A 23,375-nucleotide genomic window follows, 5' to 3' on the forward strand; every position below is an offset into this window, starting at 1 on the left:
CTGGAGTGCAGTGGCGCGAACTCGGCTCACTGCAAGCTCCGCCTCCCGGGTTCTCGCCATTCTCCTGCCTCCGCCTCCCGAGTAGCTGGGACTACAGTCGGCCGCCACCACGCCCGGCCAATTTTTTGTATTTTTAGTAGAGACGAGGTTTCACTGGCCTATTTTTAATACTACTGGTTTGGTAATGGAGCAGCCTGGATGCCAGATGGACACATGCTGCTAGATTTACCTCAGTTAGGGCGTTTAATCCTAGCAGCTGGCTTCTGAGCCTCATCCTCTCCCTATCCTCCCATAACCATTCTGAGGCTATTGCTTTAAGGTTACCCAAAGATTTCACATATATTGGTTTTTTAGAATTCATTTAATGATTTTATTATTATTATCATCATTTTAATTTCAGATTCCATTGGTATATACGCAGGTTTGTTATGTGGATACATAGCATAATGGTTAGGTTTGGGCTTCTTGTAAATCTATCACCCAAATAGTGAATGCTGTACCTAATAGGTAATTTTTCAACCCTGAGCCCCCTTTCCACCCTCCCCCCTTTTGGAGTCCCCAGTGTCTGTTATTTCCATCTTTGTGTCCATGTGTACCTATTCTTTAGCTCCCACTTATAAGTGAGAACATGCAGTATTTGATTTTCTGTTTCTCTGTTATTTCACTTGGGATGATGGCTTCCAGCTGCATCCATGTTGCTGCAAAGGACAGAATTTTTTTTTTTTTTTGAGACGGAGTCTCGCTCTGTCGCCCAGGCTGGAGTGCAGTGGCACGATCTCGGCTTACCGCAAGTTCTGCCTCCTGGGTTCACGCCATTCTCCTGCCTCAGCCTCCCGAGTAGCTGGGACTACAGGCACCCACCACCACTCCTGGATAATTTTTTTGTATTTTTAGTAGACATGGGGTTTCACCGTGTTAGCCAGGATGGTCTCAATCTCCTGACCTCATGATCCGCCCGCCTCAGCCTCCCAAAGTGCTGGAATAACAGGCATGAGCCACTGTGCGCGGCCAAAGGAAGAATTTTATTCTTTTTTATGGCTGCCATCATTATTTTTCAACCTCCCAACCATCCCTTGAGATGGTGGGGCAGGTATCCCTATCCTACAGATGCAGAAAGGACAGTTAATGGAAGTGTGCAGCCGCCTAGACCAGAGCCCTGTTCTCCTGCCCAGCCCTGCCTCGTGCTCAGGGCCAAAGCAGTGCCCTCTGACAGCACGGCATATGTGATGGGCATATTGTGTAGACATATTCCTTCTGTTCCAGATCCTCGGAGGATGGGATCTACCAATTCATGAAAAGTTTTGGTTAACTAATTTAGTTACAGAGACATAAAATACACTTCATATAATTCAACTAAATGTCTTTAAATCTTAGGTGTCTTGAGGACCTGAGGTGTTTATTTTCCTGTCCTTTAATTACCCCTGGCTTGGTAAATTGTGGACAGCGTAGGGGGTCAAGTTTTGATACCTGGTGGAAATTCCTATGAAAAATTCTCACTCTCGGCTGGGCGTGGTGGCTCACGCCTGTAATCCCAGCACTTTGAGAGGCCAAGGCGGGTGGATCACAAGGTCAGGAGATCAAGACCATCCTGGCAAACATGGTGAAACCCCATCTCTACTAAAAATACAAAAGAAAATTAGCCGGGCGTGATGGCGGGCGCCTGTAGTCCCAGCTTCTCGGGAGGCTGAGGCAGGAGAATGGCGTGAACCTGGGAGGCGGCGGAGCTTTGCAGTGAGCGGGGATCGCACCACTGTACTCCAGCCTGGGCGACAGAGCGAGACTCCGTCTCAAAAAAAAAAAAAAGAAAAATTCTCACTCTCTTCACTCTCATCAAAAGGAAACGAAGAACAACCTGTGGCCATGGCTTCTATGTCTTTGGAGTAGCTCGTTACTAAAGCCTTTGGTTTCTATAACATGTTATTCCATTTGCCTTCTTTCCCTTCCCGCTGCCCCCACCTGTGACTACCCAGGTCTCCCTGGTATCCTGCTCACTTCCTGATACCAGGTTTTCTTTCCCTCCCTTAGAGTCATCTCCTTGTGCTCACCTTGGGGCTTGGCTGCCTCTAATTACTTCTCCATCATGGGGACAAAGTGATCTTTCCAAAGTGTCCCTGGTACTAGTTTCTTAGGGCTGTTGCAACAAAATACCACAGACTGGGCAGCTTAAACAACAGAAATGTATTTGCTCATGGTTCTGGAGGCTGGAAGCTTGAAATCAAGGCGTCCTCAGAGCCATGCTCCCTCTGAGACCCACAGGAAAGAATCTTTTCTTGGCTCTTCTAGCTTGTAGTGGTTGCCAGCCATCGTGGAAGCTCCTCAGCTTATAGAGGCATCACTGCGTTCTCTCACTTTGTTAGCACACGACCATCTTCTCCTGGGGTGTTTCTGCCTTGTCTCTTCTTCTTCGTTTTTTTTTTTTGAGATTGAGTTTTGCTCTTGTCGCCTAGGCTGGAGTGCAATGTACAAGAGCTCACTGCAACCTCCGCCTCCCGGATTCAAGTAATTCTCCTGCCTCAGCCTCCCAAGCAGCTGGGATTACAGGAGCCCGCCACCAGGCCTGGCTAATTTTTTGTATTTTTCATAGAGATGGGGTTTCACCATGTTGGCCAGGCTGGTCTCACACTCCTGATCTCAGGTGATCCACCTGCCTTGGCCTCCCAAAGTACTGGGATTACAGGCGTGAGCCACCGCACCCTGCCCTCATCTCTTCTTTTAAAGATACTGATCATATTGGGTCACGGGACTGCCTTCTTCATAACTTAACTAATTACCTCTACAACTCTCCTGTTTGCAAATAAAGTCATATTCTGAGGAACTGGGGGTGAGGACTTCAACACATCTGGTTTGGGAGACAGAATCCAACCCGCGGCATTCCTGCTGGGTACAGGATTTAGTATATACCCCTTGACGTGGGAGATGAGGTCCTCCACGGCCTTACCTCGGCATCCGGTGCTCACCTGATGACCCAGCCCTGTGTGGCTGTGTGGTGCTTCTTAATACGCCATGCCCTTCCACCCTCCCAGGGTAGCAATAATGCTGTTCCCTCTGGCAAGGAAAGTCTCCCTGCAGCCTTACCTAATGAACTGCTGTGCTGCTTCCCATCTCACTTCAAGTGTTCCCCTGATCTACGAAGCCATCTTTGCCTTGGGACCTTCACGTGCTCCCTTTTCCGTACCGCAATCCCTATTTGCTCTCTCAGAGAATTGTCATTGCCTGCTTGTCTGACTTCTTGCAAGACTGTGTTGACCATCTTCCCTTATGCAAAGTTGGTGCAAGGCAGGTAGCAAGTTTCCTGAGAACCTAGAAGGGCATCCCACCTAAATCCCTTTGCTTATCTTTCTTGGTCTTTCTTAGAAACTGGGTCCATCGTTTCTCATCTAATCCCACCTTCCTCTGTCCACCTCCAACAAACTGTTTCAGTTCTATACCCTCAGCTCTTCCAGCCACCTGGTCCCTGCTCCTGCCATGCCTGCCACCTGCAACTACTTTGCTGCTGCTTCTCAGTTCATCCAATTCTTGGCCATTCTCTAGGCCCAGCTCCAGTGTCAGTCTCTCTAGGAGCTCTGCACTTGCTGCAAGCGGCTTGTGTGGTCTTCCATGCAGACTTTCAGTGGATGTTTGCTTAAAACTATGTTACAATCTGGTGATGCACAGATTATAGTTCCATCTCTGGAAAAACTCAGTCTATCTGAGGAAATAGACAAGTACCTTTTTTTTTTTTTTTCTTTGTTTGTTTGTTTGAGACCAGCTCTTGCTCTGTTCCATAGGCTGGAGTGCGATGGCACGATCTCAGCTCACTGCAACCTCTGCCTCCCGGGTTCAAGCAATTCTCGTGCCTCAGCCTCCTGAGCAGCTGGGATTACAGGCACGAGCCACCATGCCCAGCTAATCTTTGTATTTTTAGTAGAGATAGGGTTTCACCATGTTGGCCAGGTTGATCTCGAACTTCTGACCTCGGGTGATCCGCCTGCCTCTGCCTCCCAAAGTGCTGGGATTACAGGCATGAGCCACCGCGCCCAGCCTCTTTTTAAAACAGAGTGATAAATGTTCTAGTACAGATTTGTGTTCCACAGTCTTGGGAGTGGAATGATGAGAACTAATTTGATCTGGGGTAGTACCGTAGGACTATTCTTTGTGATTAACTTTTATTTACTAATTTATTTTTGTTAGGAGAGGTTGAGGTTGGAGGCTTCTAGAAGTTCTGAAACTTTATTGCCCAGCTCCAAAGAAACTCCAAGGAAAGGCATTTAAAACAAAACCCTCGATTCTCCATTTCTTTCTTTCTCTCCTCTCTCAGAGGAAGACATGGGTGAGACCTACAGGAAATTGTTGAGGTGTAATTTTGTTCAGGCTGAAGGCCAGGGGCTGAGTGGAGTTGGGAGCCGAGCAGGGGTTAGGGGACAGGGTTGGGAAATTAGGCTCCTTTTCATTCCTCTTATGGACATTTTCAGAAATGGCTACATTGTTTAGTCTGAAATAAGTTGCCAGAACTTTAGATATCTGCATGGAAGTATGAATAAACGAAAAGAAATATATGTGATTGTGAGAACATTTGCTATTTTGAATTCCTGTAACAGTATTACTCTCAACTGATACATTGAGGAACTGTGCTGAATTTTGCATAATTACTGATTTTTAGAGCTTTGTGCAGTCAGTAAGAAAAGGATCTTTTGAGTCATCCTGTCTCAGTCAACCCAGGCCAGAGCTCTGCAATAGATGAGTACTGCCCAGAACGCATGACCAATGACTGTTGCAGAAACGGTGAGAGAAAGGCATCTGTCCCCAGAATTCATGACAACAAATGGTCCTCAGTGGTAAACTGCTGGAGGCTAGCACTGCAGAAAAGAGAGGAAGTGTAGTTTTGTGGTCCAAGCTGTGGAAATTTGGAAAGCTTATTCTGTTTCATATTCCAGCATTAACCCTCTTGTCAACCTTGCTTTCATTCCTGTCAGCTGAGAATAAATACAATCAACGGATGAGGCTAGTTGATAAGTTTGAGGCTAAACATGTTCAAGTTTTTAATCGAAGTCATAACTTTCCCAAGACAAAGCTCTTTTTTCACTTTGATCTTATATGGCATTTAAAAATAACTCTCCTCTTTTGTTGGTTTCTACAGTCAGACAAATATCCCATTCAAGATACGGAACTCCCTAAAGGTATGTACGGTTAAAATAACTACTTGAACGTGTGATTATTTTAATATTGTGACGTAATTTTTCATTATTTAAAATTCTAAAGCAGAAACATGCCCATAGATTAGCTCGTGACTTGTGACATGATTATCTCAGAAATTAGTTCTTTTTTCTTTTTTAAAATCGTATCTTTTAACCTTGCAATAGAAATGAATTTTCTTATTAAAAAATGTAAATTATTCCATAACACATTATGCATTAAATTCCTGTGGTGTTTTTAACAGGAATCCAATGAAGATAGTCGGGACTTTGGGTTGCAAAGGGAGAGAAATCTAACACTAATTTGTTTAAAAAGTGGGAACTGGCCAGGTGCAGTGGCTCACACTTGTAATCCCTGCACTTTGGGAGGCCAAGGCGGGTGGATTGCCTGAGATCAGGAGTTCGAGACCAGCCTGGTAAACTTGGTGAAGCCCCGTCTTTATTAAAAATACAAAAATCAGCTGGGCGTGGTGGCAGGTGCCGGTAATCCCAGCTACTCAGGAGGCTGAGGCAGGAGAATCGCTTGAACCCGGGAGGCGGAGGTTGCAGTGAGCCAAGATTGCACCACTGCACTCCAGTCTGGCCAGCAAGAGCGAAACTCCATCTCAAAAAAAAAAAAAAAGTGGGAACTCACTGACTTTTGGGGTCTTTGGGCCCTGCTGAATCCAAGCATCTAAATGAGGCTGTCAGGTTGAGTCTCTCCGTCTCATCTGTCTTGTTCCATGTTGGCTCCATTCTTGGGCAGGATGCTTCCCCCACCCCCACCCCCGTGGAGGGAAAGGTGATTCCTAGCGCCTCCTGCTTTAGATGGTGTTCTCAAGGCGGTGGAGGAAGAGGGAGCCTTTCCGCCAGCACAGATAGCACAGTTTGAGAGATGATTGTGACTGGGGCAGTTCAGGTCACCCCATGTGGTCATCCTTAAATTAACTATTGTCATCTGGAGGATGGAAGACATTGGCCAGGTCTGAGCCTTGAGATGGGGTCAAGGAGGAGGGTTACACAGTGGATTTTGCCCAAGCCACTTTGTCTAGGAAAGAATGTTCTGTGGCTAGACAAAGGGGTGAGGGATGCTTGTTCGGCCCAAAAGCAAACTAAAAAAGCTATCTTTGATAACCCATACACTTATGCTTTAGGCATGGTGCAGACCATAGGGGTGGCTAGACACTAGCCTTGCATAACCTCTCCTGCTGGGTGGTCAGCAGGGCTCTGTTCCTTTTTTTTTTTTTTTTTTTTTGAGACAGAGTTTCACTCTTGTTGCCCAGGCTGAAGTGCAGTGGCACCATCTCGACTCCTGCAACCTCTGCCTCCCAGGTTCAAGCGATTCTCCTCCCTCAGCCTTCCAAGTCACTGGGATTATAGGTGCCCACCACCACACCCGGCTAATTTTTTTTTTTTTTTAGACAGAGTTTCACTCTTGTTGCCCAGGCTGAAGTGCAGTGGCACCATCTCGACTCCTGCAACCTCCGCCTCCCAGGTTCAAGCGATTCTCCTCCCTCAGCCTTCCAAGTCGCTGGGATTATAGGTGCCCACCACCACACCCGGCTAATTTTGTATTTTTAGTAGAGGTAGGGTTTCACCATGTTGGTCAAGCTGGTCTTGAACTCCTGACTTCAGGTGATCCACCTGCCTTGGCCTCCCAAAGTGCTGGGATTACAGGTGGGAGCTACCCACCTCACCTGGGCCCTGTGTTCCTTTATGGAGGCCAGGCTGCTGGTTGTCACAGTGGTGCCTCTACCTTGTAGTCTGCTGACAACCCAGAGATGAGGGGTGGGATGGGGTGAGGTTGGGGACAATCAGATCTGACTAGTTTCAGAGATGGCAGGGGCACCTGGCATCCTGGTCACCATGGAGGGGTAGGCCTGCCCAGCACGCATTAACGTAGGTCTCCCCAGCAATTCTCATGGTAGTGGATAATCGTAGGGAGATCCCCAGGGCCAACCTGTCCAGAGTTTGGCCAAAGCTCTCCTCCTCTTCTCCCCCTACTATCCCAGACCCTTCTCCCTGCTCCCTGAAATGACACCATTAGAGCATCCTTTCTTTTCTGTCCAAAAAGGCTGTGAGTGGCCTCAGCAAGTGGCTTCGGGTCTCAGGGTCTCTGTTTCCTCCTCAGCGCAGTAAGAAGAATAAGGTTACTGTCCACCTCCCAGGGTGCTGGTGAGAATTCAATGAAATAAATCGAGAATGGTGCCTGGCACTTGTGAGCACCAGACAGGGGTGCAGGGAAATCCGGCTGAAGAAGTGTGAAAAATTAAGCTTTCAGTCAGAGTGGCAAAGTGAAACTGTCAGAAAAAGACGGAGCTGCAGTGGCCCTAGCATTGAATGTCGTGGTCCATCGGGCTCAATATCTTTTTTTGTTACTCTTAAGTGGATTTCCTGTTTTGAAAGAAAAAGATTGTTGCCTAGCAACCTGATAATACAGTAATTGTATCATCAGATTTCTCCTAGAATTTGAGTTCTACAAAACCTTAATGAATTTATAAGTAACACGAATGTGAAAACCATACCCTAGGTCTTTCCTTTGTCGTTATTCATGCTGAATAGTATTTTTTTTCTTAGATCAAGGAACAGATTGCAGTGAACATTATTATTAAGTGCATAATTTCTTATTTCCAAATACATACATCGTTTTATAAGTAAAGAACCATGTCTAGAAGTTTAAAAACTTACTCCCACATTTGCGCTCAACAACATAACAATTTGATGTCTGCTAGTATTTTTCTTTGATGTCGCTAGTGGGACCAATACTATCATTAGACATTGTGGTAGTTTTCTCATTCAAGTTGTTTATGGCTGGGTGCCATGGCTCACACTTGACTCCAGGAGTTCAAGACCAGACTGGGCAACATGGCGAAACCCCATCTATCCAAAAACTATAAAAAATTAGCCAGGCGTGGTGACATGTGCCTGTAATCCCAGCTACCAGGGAAGCTGGAGTGGATGGATCACCTGAGCCTGGGAGGTTGAAGCTGCAGTGAGGCATGGACCTCCTGGGCTGCACCCCAGCCTGGGTGACAGAATGAGACCTTGTCTAATAAATAAATAAATAAGTTGTTTTTAGGGAAAGAAAAATCCACGTGAATTAACGAAGAGACTGATTTATAGACTTAAAAGCAATTGTAATTTAATTCTATAAAGGAAAGCCTAGGACGCCAACATTTAAGTGAGTTTTAAGGAGGCCGGCTTTGTTTACTAGAAGCATCATTTGTAATTAGCATTAACAGTGTCACAAAATCTCTTTCATATTGCTAGAATATTCCTACATTATTCACAGAGAGTATAAACCTTTAACAGTGGCCAGAATAGATTGGTTTTGAATAATGTGTGGAAATCTAGTGTAATTTCAGTGATCAGCATCTGTTTTTGAGGTGAAATGTGTTAACATAAATTATATCTGTTTTCTCATTGGGCATAAATGCAGAGCTTCCATCTCAAGCAGTCACCCCCTGATTTTACAGTCACCCCCTGATTTTACAGGGGTTCATTTTGTTTGGGGCTCTTTTCTGATGGCCATTCTGTGAGTCTGCGGGTACTAAGAACTGGTGAGATTGAGGTTTACTTTCCATCACATGATTCCCAGTATCTCATAGAAGCTGCTGCTTGGTTGTTCTGTAGGGAATGTGACTGTTCACATTTTTGAGAGAAAAATGTGTTTGAAAAAGGAATTTTGATTTTTGAGCCACTATTCATAATGGGAGAGAATTACACTTAAATACACGAATCTAACAAGATTTTATCATCTTCATTTCCTCTCGTGTCCTTGCTCTTTTGTTTGATCATTCAAAAAATATTATAGTGTATTTAGAAGTTAAAGAGAAGTAAGGTAGACTTTTCTTTTCTTTTTTTCTTTTTTTTTGAGACGGAGTCTTGCTCTGTTACCCAGGCTGGAGTGCAGTGGTATGATCTCAGCTCACTGCAAGCTCTGCCTCCTGGGTTCACACCATTCTCCTGCCTCAGCCTGCCAAGTAGCTGGGACTACAGGCGCCGGCCACCAAGCCCAGCTAATTTTTTGTATTTTTATTAGAGATGGGGTTTCACTGTGTTAGCCAGGATGGTTTTGATCTCCTGACTTCGTGATCCACCTGCCTTGGCCTCCCAAAGTGCTGGGATTACAGGCGTGAGCCACCGCACTGGCCTCTTTTTTTTTTTCTGAGTCTTGCTCTGTCACCCAGGCTGGAGTGCAGTGGCAATGATCTCAACTCACTGCAACTTCTGCCTCCCAAGCTCAAGCAATTCTCTCACCTCAGCCTCCTAAGTAGCTGGGACTACAGACGCCCACCACCACACCCAGCTAATTTTTGTATTTTTTAGTAGAAAGGAGGTTTCACCATGTTGGCCAGGCTAGTCTCGAACTCCTGAACTCAAGCAATCCACCCACCTTGGCCTCCCAAAGTTCTGGGATTACAGACGTGAGCCACTGAGCCCACTGAAGTAAGGTAGACTAATGCTACCTTAAGAAGTTTGAGGAACTTGAACTTAAGCATAGATGCTGTTTGGGGGTGCCTTTTAGAGCAGTGTAATTAACATTGTTAATTATATTAACAATCTAATTAACTATGAAGGAGTAGTTCAGTTTGAACACTTGAAGAGAAAATAAACAAGTACCAGGAAATCACTAAATAATTCAAAAGTAGAAATGTCTGTCCTAAAACTAGGAAGCCAATATATTGTATTTGATATGATTTCCTACCTCACGGATTGATAGTGATGCCACGGGAAGAGTTGTCCCTGTTCTCACGGGAAACTCCGCATCCTCCCACCTGCATGGTGTGCTGTGTGTTCTCATCCTGCTTGTTCAATAAATACACTCCCCGCCCCTGTCCCCCAAGTGTTGACAGAGACCCTCTTGGGAATCTTCTGTTACAGTAAACCAAAAATCAGTGTGCCCTCCCCTCCCAGTTATGGCAAGAATACAATGGAAACAACTCTCCAAAACATTTTTTAATCTTTTATGTATAAGAGGATAGAGGGGAGGGAGAGGACTATGACCATGGGAGCATTTGGAAAACCACCTGAGAAAAGTTGCTATTAAATTCAAATTCTTTCCCAGTGTCTCAGGAGGCTGAGGCAGGAGGACCACTTGAGACTAGGAGTTTGAGACCAGCCTGAGCAACATAGTGAGACTCCTATCTATACAAAAAAAAAAAAAAATTAATTAGATGAGTGTAGTGGTGCACAACTATAGTCCCAGCTACATGGGAGGCTGAGGCTGGAGGATCGTTTGAGCCTGGGAGTTCGAGGCTGCAGTGAGCTATAGCTATAACTGCGCCACTGCACTACAGCTTGGGTAACAGTGAGTCCCCATCTCAACAAAAACAAAACTGAAACAAAAGAAAAAACTCAACTTCTCGTATTGAGAAAAAAAAACACTTTAAAGAAATCTAGGTTAATAATTTTGACATTGTGGGAATGACTGTGATTGAAGTCACATGCTTATTACATTGGGCTGTGATGAATGACCCTTCAGTGTGCATCAGAATGTGGGGATGCTTGTCAACAATGCAGACTTGTGGACCCCTGGAGATTCCAACTAAGGAGGTCTGGAGGAGAGCCCAGCACTCTGATTGAGAGGCAGGAGAGCTGAGAGGGACCCAAGCCTGGGTCAGATGGCAACCGCTCTAGCAGTAAAAAGATAACATACACAGCCTTAGGCAAAGACCACACTTTTAGCTTCAGTTTCTCAGATCATACTATTATGAAAAGAAAGTCTTTTATTCCAGGCAGAATTGTGTGTGAGACAATGAATACACATGGTCTCTTATTTGAACCAATCTAGCAGCTCAGCACATAATAGGTGAATGAATGCTAATGCATGCATGGTGACTCATGCCTGTAATCCCAAAGCTTTGGGAGGCCAAGGTGGGGGGATTACTTGAGGCCAGGAGTTCCAGACTGGCCTGGTTAACATGGCGATAGCCCGTCTCTACTCAAAATACAAAAATAAAATTAGTCAGGTGTGGTGGCATGCACCTGTAATCCCAGATACTGGAGTGGCTGAGGCAGGAGAATCGCTTGAACCTGGGAGGCAGAGATTGCAGTGAGCTGAGATCATGCCACTGCACTCCAGCCTGGGCAATGAAGTGAGACTCTGTTTCAAAATAAATAAACACATAAAATAAAAAAGACTGCTAATGAATGTAAAAAACAAATGGCTTAATCAATCGATCCCTCACTTCATCCTGACTTTTCAACCCTGAGTTAAATGGTTCTGTATTTAAGGCTAAATAACTTTAAAATTTTACATGGTGCTAAAATGTCTTTTATAATGTATTTCTGCCAACTTTAAAGTTTAGAGTATGGCCTTGAATTCTGTGACTAAAGATTAGAATCTGATGGAACAAAGTCAGTTTTTAAGCTGTTTTGTACCATCTTCACCATTGGTAGGAAAACTGTGAGTTAACACAACTTTGGAATGGAAGTTGCTTCCTAGCAATTCATATGGAAAGATGTTAAATGTTTAACATGAGTTTTAAGTTCCTTTGCTTTTTGCTGGCAACGTGAACTTGGAACAAGAGAACCAAAATGGTTTAGGTTTGACCTTTAGGAGGGTGAGCTGTTGGGACAAGTATAATCCCACTCTCTACTGTCTGAAAGGCTTAGTAAAATGACAGACGAATGAATACAGTGGAATTTGATATCATGTTGTTAATCAGGGGATTTTTGTTTTGTTTTGTTTTTGAGATGGAGTCTCCCTCTGTCTCCTAGGCTGGAGTTCATGAGATTGCAGGCATGCGCCACCACACCCAGCTAATTTTTGTATTTTCAGTAGAGACGTGGTTTCACCATGTTGGCCAGGCTGGTCTCGAACGCCTGACCTCAGGTGATCCACCTGCCTCAGCCTCCCAAAGAGCTGGGATTACAGGCGTGAGCCACCGTGACCCACCAGGGGAGAATGTGTTTTGATTGTCTCCTCTTCACCCCGTTAGTGAGGGAGGGATTCCATCTTAGGGTTACAGGGATGGCCAAACACACGACACTCAACACTGAACAGATGAGCTCGACAGGAATTTACGAGTCATGTATACTCAGCCTGGGAGAGGAGGACACTGTGCATCACGCAGGGCCACAGAGGGGTTGCATTTAAGAGCAGAGCAAACAACCAGGGGCTGTCAGACAGTCTTTATAGTAAGAGGGTGGGGTGCCTCCTGGTTGTCATGGAGAATGTGATTGACTTATTTAAGTCCATGGAGTCGGGGGAAATGAAGCCCTTTACAAAAAGAGAACAAGGACTGTGCCTGGTCTCCTTGGTAAGGGGCATTGTTTGGCTAGGGGACTGTCTCCATGGGAGCAGAGTGGCAAGGGGAACTTGTAGTTAGGCCATTCAGGACCTTCCCAGTTCTTTTTTTTTTTTTGAGGTGAAGTCTCACTCTGTCACCCAGCCTGGAGTGTGGTGGCACGATCTGGGCTCACTGCAACCTCCGCCTCCTGGGTTCAAGCAATTCTCCTGCCTCAGCCTCCTGTGTCGCTGGGATTACAGGTGCCTGCCACCGCGCCCGGTTAAGTTTTGTATTTTTAGTGAAGATGGGGTTTCACCATGTTGGCCAGGCTGGTCTCCAACTCCTGACCTCAGATGATCCACCCGCCTTGGCCTCCCAAAGTGCTGGGATTACAGGTGTGAGCAACCACGCCCAGTTAAGTTTTGTATTTTTAATAAAGATGGGGTTTCACCATGTTGACCAGGCTGGTCTCAAACTCCTAACCTCAAATTATCCACCCGCCCTGGCCTCCCAAAGTACTGGGATTACAGGTGTGAGCCACCATGCCTGATTAAGTTTTATGTTTTTAATAAAGATGGGGTTTCACTATGTTAGCCAGGCTGGTCTCCAACTCCTAACCTCAAATGACCCACCTGTCCTGGCCTCCCAAAGTGCTGGGATTCCAGGTGTGAGCCACCACGCCCGGTTAAGTTTTGTATTTTTAGTAAAGATGGGGTTTCACCATGTTAGCCAAGCTGATCTCGAACTCCTAACCTCAAATGATCCACCCGCCTTGGCCTTCCAAAGTGCTGGGATTCCAGGCGTGAGCCACCACGCCCGGTTAAGTTTTGTATTTTTATTAAAGATGGGGTTTCACCATGTTAGCCAGGCTGGTCTCGAACTCCTAACCTCAAATGATCCACCCGCCTTGGCCTCCCAAAGTGCTGGGATTCCAGGCGTGAGCCACCGCGCCCGGTTAAGTTTTGTATTTTTATTAAAGATGGGGTTTCACCATGTTAGCCAGGCTGGTCTCAAACTCCTAACTTCAAATGATCCACCCGCCCTGGCCTCCCAAAGTGCTGGGCTTACAGGTGTGAGCCCTTCCCAGTTCTACCAGTGTCAGGGCATCCCATAAGTTGAGCCTCAATGTTAGGTCTTATACAGCAGTTCACCCCTGGATGCCATGGCATAAATTTAAACCTTGATGGCTGAGACTTCTAGGAAATAGAAGTGCCCCACTAAGAAGCAAGGAAGGCACTTAACCAGGAGGGAGAGGGCCACATGGTGAGACTGTCACCAAAAACATGAACTTTAGAGGTGTCCCCCGATGGCCAGTAAAGGCGGTTGAGTAGGGAGTACATGTCCCCAGAGGTTGTGGATTTAGATTCATTAAGGCCTGTGGCAGTAGTGACACCCAGTAACTTACATAGCAGTTCCTTGAAGATTTCATTATGCCTCTCAGTCGAACCTGCTGCCTGATGAGAGAGGGGAGGTGGAAGTTTCATTGAATGGCGTAAGAACCCGGCATTGTATATTCTCAGAAGAAAAATGAGTGTCTTGTTCACTGTCAGTAATATGTGGGACTCCAAGGGGGACCAGAAATATTCTACTGAAGCCTTGTATTGTGGCCTTGCTGTACGTAGGGACATCTGTTTCTTTGATTTATAGTTTGGGTGTATTTGAAGCAAGAGATTCTGAGAGTTCCTTACCACAAAGGATGCAACTCTTAGGCAATGGTCCAAGAGTTTATAAAAACTGTGCAGATGGGGCAATTTGTTGGCCAGGACATCCAGCAATAAGATGACTGCCTGAAGTTTGACCAGTTTTGCTAACCTTGGGTCCCTCCTTTATCAGGGATATGCTGGTTAAGGGATGGAAAGCAGCAGCTGTCCACTGAGCTTCATCATGTATGATGGGGTGATGTCATCTGTAAAGTCTACAAATTCCCATTGCTCTTCACCCAGTTGCTTTGAAGGGGCTCCCCAAATAACCTAGGAGTCTGCAAGAGGGGTGACTTTTTCCAGCACCACGGGCTCTGGTGAGGGATGGGGGACGCCACCCCTTCCTGCAGATGGAATATGCCAGAGGGCCCGGATTTGGCTCCATCCTGTATCAAGGAGCCTTGGTAACCATGCGGAGCTTGCAGGATTTTGCTTCCATACCCAAGGCATAATGGACAGCGCAGTGTGGAGGGACACAGCTAAGGTTTAATGACAGCCTCTATTTCCAAGAGAGCCCAGTATGCAGCTAGCAGTTGCTGCTCTAATAATGTATAGAACAGAGCCTAGGAGGGCAGTTTCTTGCGTCAAAAGCCTGTGGACAACTTTCAGCTGTCATGGGTGGTCCAGAGACTTCAGGGGGAATGGGAGGAGGTTGCTGAAGCCCCTGCAGTGCAGAAATCTCTGGGGGTCCTAATGGGACTGCCTGCTGTAGACTTTTATTAGAGGGGCTCAAATTTACATTGAGCTGACTTGCAAATACTGGCATCAATGAGACTAAATTTGTAAATGAGAAATATGTTGCCACCAGAACCCAAAAAAGAACTAAAAAAAAACTAGACTTTTATTCACATTGTGAGTACAGAAAGGGTCAATAGCTCTTTATTGACAGTGTCTGCGTGGGAGCAGCCCTTAGTTTACCAAGTAATTTTTAGAAATTTCACCACAGTGGCAGGGCCTTGCACTGTGTGTGGGGGCAGTGGCCCATCTCTTTCCGTGAGCATTGTTGTGAGTACTGTACTGCGTGGCCTGCATGAGAATGTCAAGTGAGAATGTCCGCAGAGGAGGATCTCATCCATGTAATGTCATCACACTCATGAGGCTGAGAAAGCGGGATGCAGTTAGATCTTGCCTACAAAGCCTATGTGTGATGACCAGGCTCTTGAAAGGCCCCATCGGTGCCTTGTAAAGATGTATTGTGTCCCTTTGCAGATGAAGGCAAACTTTGACTGAGAGACTATTGTGATAGGCACTGAACAGAACATTTCAGGCAAATCTGTAATAGCGAAATATTTTCTGGTCACTAATTGGATGGAGTTGGTGTTTTCCAATCATATTGGGCATGGGGTATGGAAGCCTTAAGGGATGGGACCACAGCAATAAAAGTGTAGTAATCCGGCTGGATGCAGTGGCTCATGCCTGTAATCCCAGCACTTTGGGAGGCTGAGGTGGGGAGATCACTTGAGGTCAGGAGTTCAAGACCAGCCTAAACAACGTGGGGAAACCCTGTCTCTACTGAAAATACAAAAATTAGCTGGGCATGGTGGTGGGCACCTGTAATCCTAGCTTCTTGGGAGGCTGGGGCAGGAGAATCACTTGAACCTGGGAAATGGAGCTTGCAGTGAGCTGAGATCATGCCTCTGCACTCCAGCCTGGGTGACAGAGCAAGACTCTGTCTCAAAAAATAAATAAATAAAATAAAATTGTAGTAATCCACCGTGAAGCATCTTCTTTTCTTTCTTTTTCTTTTTCTTTTTTTTTTTAAGGAGACAGGACGTTGCTCTGTCACTCAGGGCTGGATCACTGCAGCCCTGACCTCTGGGAGTCAAGTGATCCTCCCACCTCAGTCTCCCAAGTAGCTGGGGCGATAGACATGTGACACCAGGCCCAGCTACGTTTTAAAATTTTTTGTAGAGATAGGGTCTTGCTGTGTTGCCTGAGCTGACCTTGAACTCTGGGCCCTCAAGCCACCCTCCCATCTTAGCCTCGCAAGGTGCTGGGATTACAGGTGTGAGCCGCCACACCCGGCCTGTCTTCTCCTTTGTGTCCAGGTTTCTTTCTATCTTTCTTTCATTCCCTTTTCATGGTCACTGGATATACTTTTGGCAGGGGCAGTCTTCTCTACTCTGCTCATATTGATACATTTTTTCCCCCCGAAGAACCGCAAATCAGTATAATCAGGGGTGGGGCCTTCCCTGTGGCAGTGGTTGCTCTCATGTAGTTTAAAAATCGAGAGCTAGGCTGGGCGCGGTGGCTCAAGCCTGTAATCCCAGCACTTTGGGAGGCCAAGACGGGCGGATCACAGGGTCAGGAGATCGAGACCATCCTGGCTAACCCGGTGAAACCCCGTCTCTACTAAAAAATACAAAAAAAAAACTAGCCGGGCGAGGTGGCGGGCGCCTATAGTCCCAGCTACTCGGGAGGCTGAGGCAGGAGAATGGCGTGAACCCTAAAGGCGGAGCTTGCAGTGAGCTGAGATCCGGCCACTGCACTCCAGTTTGGGCGACAGAGCGAGACTCCGTCTCAAAAAAAAAAAAAAAAAAAAATCGTGGGCTTATGTCAGGGTGAACTAACCCTTTTACTGTGCCCCAGGGCTACCAGGAGTTTCCCCTACAACTCTGAGGATCAGGATTTTTGTGGCAATAGGGGCATAAGCTGCAGCGTGGTCCAGCCCAGTGGAAGAGTGCTGGCCTGGAACCCAGAGGTGGAGGGGCTCCGCTACAGCTTTGTCTTTTCTGCCATGAGGGTTTTCTTTAATTAATTAATCTGTTTAGGGATTTTTTTTCTCTCTTGTACAAATGCCCTCAGAATATTTTGGATTTCTAGCCACAAAAAGTTGTGGCTTTCAGTTTTTGTCTCCATATGATCATCTGTGACAGGGACCTTCTGGGAGGTTATGAGCACAGGGTTGGGAGCCAGGTGGACCCTGTCGCAGGCAGCCACCTCTTCCTCCAGGGAATGCCAGTCGGTCTCCCTGGGGATGGGGTCCTCATCCAGTCAGGTGGTTTTGTCTGTGGCCCAGGTGGGGACGTTAAACCCACTATGGCAAGATGAGCTCTTTGGCGTGTTGGAAGCAGCAGCGCTGAGCACAGCTGGGTGCGCTCGCCAGGGGCTGTGTGCCAAGACAGCAGCTGAGTACCAAATACTTTCTCCCCTTTTCTTTCTTCGTTAGCACCTGGGCCACAGACCGCCATGGCTGTGCACCTCGGTGCCCCAGGGGGTCAGGAGAACACATGGGCAGCAGCAAGGGAAGCAGCAGCTGAGGGGATAGGGTCATGCCCTCGGCCTTAGCAGCAACCAGGGCACCAGGGAAACTCCCCTGGGGAACTCCCTGGTCTCCCTCCTTCCTTCCTGCAAACCTCTGTCTGCAAAGGACCATCCCCACGGCTGACCTGGGGATGTGTATTTACAAACAGTGTCTGTACAGCTGCCCCAAGTGGCCAGTGGTGGTCACCAAGCTAGTTGTGTTGCTAAGAGAGCTTGCACCTATCCCTCGGTAAGTGGGACTTAGGCAGCAACCGGTTAGGGGGCTGTGCCACCACCGTCTTTACAGATGGCAGCCTCAAGAGACCGCCTGCCAAACACAGGCCCAACCTGACAGCACTGGGGTCCAGTCAGCTCACAACAGTTTTCATCTTGGGATGAGAGAGCAAACAATCAACAAAGACAACACAGCATTGCATAGGCCAGAATGCAAACCTTCCGGTCATCGTGGATTCCATCCCAGGCAGCCTGCATGGTAGTAGTGAAGTTGGTTAGCCGAGAGCAATTAATGAAATCTGACCAAATATCCTTGATTGTGGTTGGGTCATCCTGTTCATTATGCCAGTTGTTTCTTTCTTTTTTTTTTCCTTGTCTTTTTTTTTTTTTTTTTTTTTGAGACAGGGTCTCATTCTGTCCCCCAGGCTGGAGTGCAATGGCATGATCAGAGCTCACTGCAGGCTTGAACTCCTGGGCTCAAGCGATCCTCCCTTCTCAGCCTCCCAAGTAGCTGGGACTACAGGCACACACCACCATGCCTGGCTAATTTTTAATTTTTTTGAGATTGGGTCTCACTGTGTTGCCGGGGCTGCCCTCAAACTCCTGTCTCAAGTGATCCTCCTGCCTCAGCCTCCTGAGTAGCTGTCATTACAGGCACGAGCCACCACTCCTGGCTATCACGCCAGTTGTTTTGATCACCTTCTCCTCACCCCTGCTCTAGGATTATGGGGGTGGACAAACACACACACCCGACACTGGAGAGACAAGATCAGCAGCAGTTTATGAGTCACATATACGGACAGCCCAGGGGAGGAGGACACTGCCCATCACGCAGAGCCACGCAGGGAGACACAGATGTTGTACCAGAGAGCAGAGCGAAAAACCATGGGCTGTGTGAGGCAAACATTGTGGCATCAAAAGGGCGGGCTGCCTTCTGGTTCCCATGGGAGGACGTGATCAGCCTGTTGGAATAATCCCACAGGTTGGCAGGAAACTGACACCCACTGCCCAAAGATAAGCAGGGGGCAGTCACAGTGGCTCACGCTAGTAGTCCCAACACTTTGGGAGGCCAAGATAGGAGGATCAGTTGAGGCCAGGAGTTCAACACCAGCATGGACAACACAGTGAGACCCTGTATCTTCCTTCGCTGGGTGTGGTGGCACATGCCTATCTTCCCAGACATTTGGGAGGCTGAGGCGGGAGAATCACATGAGCCCAGTAGCTCCAAGTTACTGTGAGCTGCACTCCAGCCTGGATGACAGAGTGAGACCCTCTGTCTCTTATTTTTATTTTTTTTTGAGTTGGAGTTTCGCTCTTGTTGTCCAGACTGGAGTGCAATGGCACGATCTCAGCTCACTGCAACCTTCGCCTCCTGGGTTCAAGGGATTCTCCTGCCTCAGCCTCCCAAGCAGCTGGGATTACAGGCGTGCGCCACCACGCCTGGCTAATTTTGTGTTTTTAGTAGAGACAGGGTTTTACCATATTGGTCAGGCTGGTCTCGAGCTCCTGACCTCAGGTGATTCACCCGCCTCTGTCTCTTATTTTAAAAAAATAAATAAAAAATAAGCAGGAATTGTGCTTAATTTCTTGATAAGGAGCATTGTTTAGCAGGGGGATCTTATCCTTAAAAGCAGAGTTTGGAGAGGAATTTGTAGTCCAGCCCTTCTGATTTTACCAGGTGCCAAGGCAGCATGTGACACTGAGCCTTAATTTTAGGTCTTACACTATGGAGTGTGTGCTTTTTAAAATCACACTTTGTTTCTTTCTTTCTCTCTCTCTTTTTTTTTTTTTTTTCATAGCTGAAGAATGTGATACAATTACTTTGAACTGCCCACCAAATTCAGATATGAAAAATCAGGTAAGAATAATTTCAACTATATTTTACCCTTAGGTACATGATAATCCACCTAAAATTTTCTGAGAATTATAGAGCTTTACAAATAAAAAATGAAAAACAGGATTTCTAGATCATATACAGGGTTTGCAAATGGTCTCTAAGCATCCCAGTAAGGCAGCATATCTTTTGAACTTTTTTACTTCTAATAAATATTGTAGCTTTCATTCATTCTTTGAAATACTTATCTACATGCCAGCAACAGAAAATCAATGCTGGTGAGTTAGAAAGGAGAGCTGCTTTCTTTCTAATGCAGTCGGCACTCTGTGGATGGGCAAATTCTTTAAGACACAACAAAACTAGATACTCTAATGGAACACTTTTGTAATGCTTTATAAAACTTTAATTTTTTTAGATATCAGATGTCAAACTTTAACATATTATTTCTATTTTTACAAAAAGGAAATATGTTTATTGTGTTATGATTATAAAAGAATGTTATTTTTTAATTTTTAATTTTTTTTTTTTTGAGACAGAGTCTCACTCTGTTGTCCAGGCTGGAGTGCAGTGGTGCGATCTCAGCTCACTGTAATCTCTGCCTCCTGGGTTCAAGAGATTCTCGTGCCTCAGCCTCCTGAGTAACTGAGATTACAGGTGTGTGCCACCATGCCTGGCTAATTTTTTTTTTTTTTTTTGAGAAGGAGTCTCACTCTGTCGCCCAGGCTGGAGTGCAGTGGTGTGATCTCAGCTTGCTGCAAGCTCCTGCCTTAGCCTCCCAAGTAACTGGGACTACAGGTGCCTGCCACCACACCCAGCTAATTTTTTTTTTTTTGTATTTTTAGTAGAGATGGGGTTTTGCCATGTTGGCTAGGCTAGTCTCAAACTCTTGGCCTCAAGTGATCTGTCCACCTAGGCCTCCCAAAGTGCTGGTATTACAGGCGTGACCCACTGCACCTGGCCAGAATGTTCATCATGTTAAAGTTCAGATTGTGCAAAAAAGTACATACAGAAAATTGAGAATTGCCTGTCATTCCACTGTTCCACCTTTTGATATACATCTTTCTGGGGATTTCCTTGGTCAGTTACTTCTTATACTGTCCAAGGCACCTCTGTTCTCTCCCAAAGCTCATTAGCAAAGTTGCTTAACTATATTTACAGCATTCAGTATCTCAAAGGCATGTGTTGCCTCAAATAGGCTGATTCAGTTCTGCTCCTTCTATATATAACATCAAGTTAATTTGTAACAAGTTTTGCCTAGTCTTGCTTTAAAAACATGAGTCTGTAATAAAGTCTTTAATAGTAACATTGTTGTGTAGTCAAATCACCTCTGTAATAAAGAGAAGTTACACAATAGTTGATAAAGTAAGCAATTTAAATTAAAACACATAACTCTCTTGAAAATGGTCAGTGGTGCTACTTTTAACTTTGTTTTGGGGAATCTTCAGCCAGTAATTGTGAATATCAGACTTCACTTTACTCCTGATACTCAACATTTTCCTTGAAATTACAATCTAATAATGGGCTTCTATACTTACCGAATTTAAACTAGTTTAGTAAACTGAAAGTATAAAGTTGTTCTTCTCATAATCCTAATTTTTAAACAAAGTTTTGCTCCTCAAATTTTTTTGGTAGCATGTAGACTTCCTTGAAGATAAAAGAATGCTAAGTTTTTCATGTACTTTACTTTTAGGGATTTTCCAAAACTGCTTAAGATGAGGTACAGAATATATGTTAGCACACTGTTCAGCATTTTCCCTAATTTCAGTGTTATAATTTTGGCTATATCAAGTAAATACTATCCTAAAAGGTGAAAATGCATTTATCAACTAAAAAAATAGGGGAATGACCTCTTTGAGATTTTTAAAGTTCTGTTTTAAAACAAAATGTCTTCTTGTCCTATAAAAAGTACTACTACAAGCAGCTGGCTGCTTCCGTTGACTGTTTCCTTGTATAATCTATAGGATTTGTTTTAACTGCTAGATGCTCAGAAGGATTCTTTGAAATGAACTTGGCAGTTAGAACAAAGAAACTTCACCGGGGAGAAACGTTTAAAAGAAGAAAACAACCCACACTCCATTCTATAGTTCAGACATTAAAAGCAAGCTGGAGGCCGAGCTCGGTGGCTTACGCCTATAATCCCAGCACTTTGAGGGGTCGAGGCAGGTGGATCACGAGGTCAGGAGTTCAAGACCAGCCTGGCCAAGATGGTGAACCCCTGTCTCTACTAACACTACAATAATTAGCAGGGTGCAGTGGCAGGCGCCTGTAATCCCAACTACTTGGGCGGCTGAGGCAGGAGAATTGCTTGAACCAGGAGGTGGAGGTTGCAGTGAGCTGAGATTGTGCCACTGCATTCCAGCCTAGGTGACAGAGTGAGACTCTGTCTTAAAATAAATAAATAAATAAATAAATAAATAAAACAAAAGCAAGCTGGAAGTATGTTCTTTAGAATAATTATTATCTGCCTTTTTAGTGATTTTTGTAATTTAAGAACTAAAATCTACTTCTACTAAGGATTAATTTTAGCTTCCTTTTTTGAATAATGCTGAGGAAAAACATAGTAGTGTCCTGGTGTCAAAAATTAAAGCGTAAGCCAGGCATGGTCGCACATGCCTGCGATCCCAGCTACTCAGGAGGCTGAGGTGGGAGGATCGCTTGAGAGCTGGAGTTTGAGGCTAGTCTGGCAACATAGCAAGACCTGTCTCTTAAACAAAACAAAACATTAAGGTCTGACATCTCAAGTAGAGTTTCAGAAAGAACCCTGTACTTTCAGTTATTTAAAATCAATACCCCATCTACTAGAACTATTCAACTTCTACAACTTATTACAACTGGTATTTATTGAGGATGTACTCTAAGACCAATCTGAACTGGATATTCTTGGACATAAAAAATACAGGAGGAGGAGGTGGAAGATGAGACCCCAGGCAGACCTTGTAGACTTGTTGGAGAGGCAGTACACACACGGTTTGATTCTTGGATGTGCATAAGGCTCAGATGTGTAAACGATTTCCATACTTTACGTTAAGGAAAACATTTCCTAGGACCTTTATCAATCAATAAAGTTTTAATTACTTTAACTACATGCACAAGCATATGGCAAATGAAGGTAAAGCAAAAATTTGTTCCAGCTGGGTACAGAGGCGCACACCTGTAATCCCAGCACTTTGGGAAGCCAAGGTGGGCAGATCACTTGAGCCCAGGAGTTTGAGACCAGCCTGGGCAACATGGCAAAACCTCAAATCTACAGAAAATACAAAAATTAACCACACCTGTGGTCCCAGCTGCTCAGGAGGCTGAGGTGAGAGGATTGCTTAAACCTGGGAAGCGGAGGTTGCAGGGAGCGGAAATCGTGCCACTGCACTCCAGCTTGGGAGACAGAGCCAGACCCTGTTACCAAAAAAAAAAAAAATTTTCCAATTTGTAGCCAAGAATCCATGCCAAGAGGAATCTAAGGTAATAAAACAAAAATAAGAAAAATAATAAATATTAGGGTACTAAGTTGGAGTTAGAAGTTATGAAAAGAATGACATTGTCTTCTTTGTTGTTGATTTGGGTTACAAAACAAGTTTTTTAGTTTTAGAAACTACATTAAGAAACTACAGACCGGCTCGGTGGCTCATGCCTGTAATCCCAGCACTCTGGGTGGCCAAAGTGGGCAGATCACCTGAGATCAGGAGTTCTAGACCAGCCTGGCCAACATGGTGAAACCCCGTCCCTACTAAAAATACAAACATTAGCCGGGCATGATGGTGGGCTCCTGTAATCCCAGTTATTCGGGAGGCTGAGGCAGGAGAATGGCATGGACTCAGGAGGGGAAGGTTGCAGTGAGCTGAGATCATGCTCGGCTTGAGCCTGGGAGGCTGAAGCTGCAGTGAGCGGTGATTTTGCTACTGCACTCCAGCATGGGTGACAGAGCAAGACTCTCTCTCAAAAAAGAGGAAGAAACTACAGTATCATTAAGTTACTGGCTCATTTA

General features: G+C 45.5%; 1 protein-coding gene across 2 annotated transcripts in view; it reads left to right on the top strand.

Annotated features, from left to right (window-relative positions):
• The window catches only part of EDARADD (EDAR-associated death domain), an 87,102-nt gene that overhangs the window by 14,781 nt on the left and 48,946 nt on the right, over positions 1–23,375 (top strand). For both annotated transcript variants that reach the window (XM_011935737.1, XM_011935739.1), the window contains exons 3-4: positions 5,117–5,156; positions 19,362–19,420. In XM_011935737.1, the coding sequence (XP_011791127.1) occupies positions 5,117–5,156; positions 19,362–19,420 (99 nt within the window). The remainder of the gene's footprint in view (positions 1–5,116; positions 5,157–19,361; positions 19,421–23,375) is intronic.

This window comes from Colobus angolensis, unplaced genomic scaffold (genome assembly GCF_000951035.1).
Source record: "Colobus angolensis palliatus isolate OR3802 unplaced genomic scaffold, Cang.pa_1.0 Scaffold148, whole genome shotgun sequence".
In the NCBI taxonomy this organism is placed as follows: domain Eukaryota; kingdom Metazoa; phylum Chordata; class Mammalia; order Primates; family Cercopithecidae; genus Colobus; species Colobus angolensis.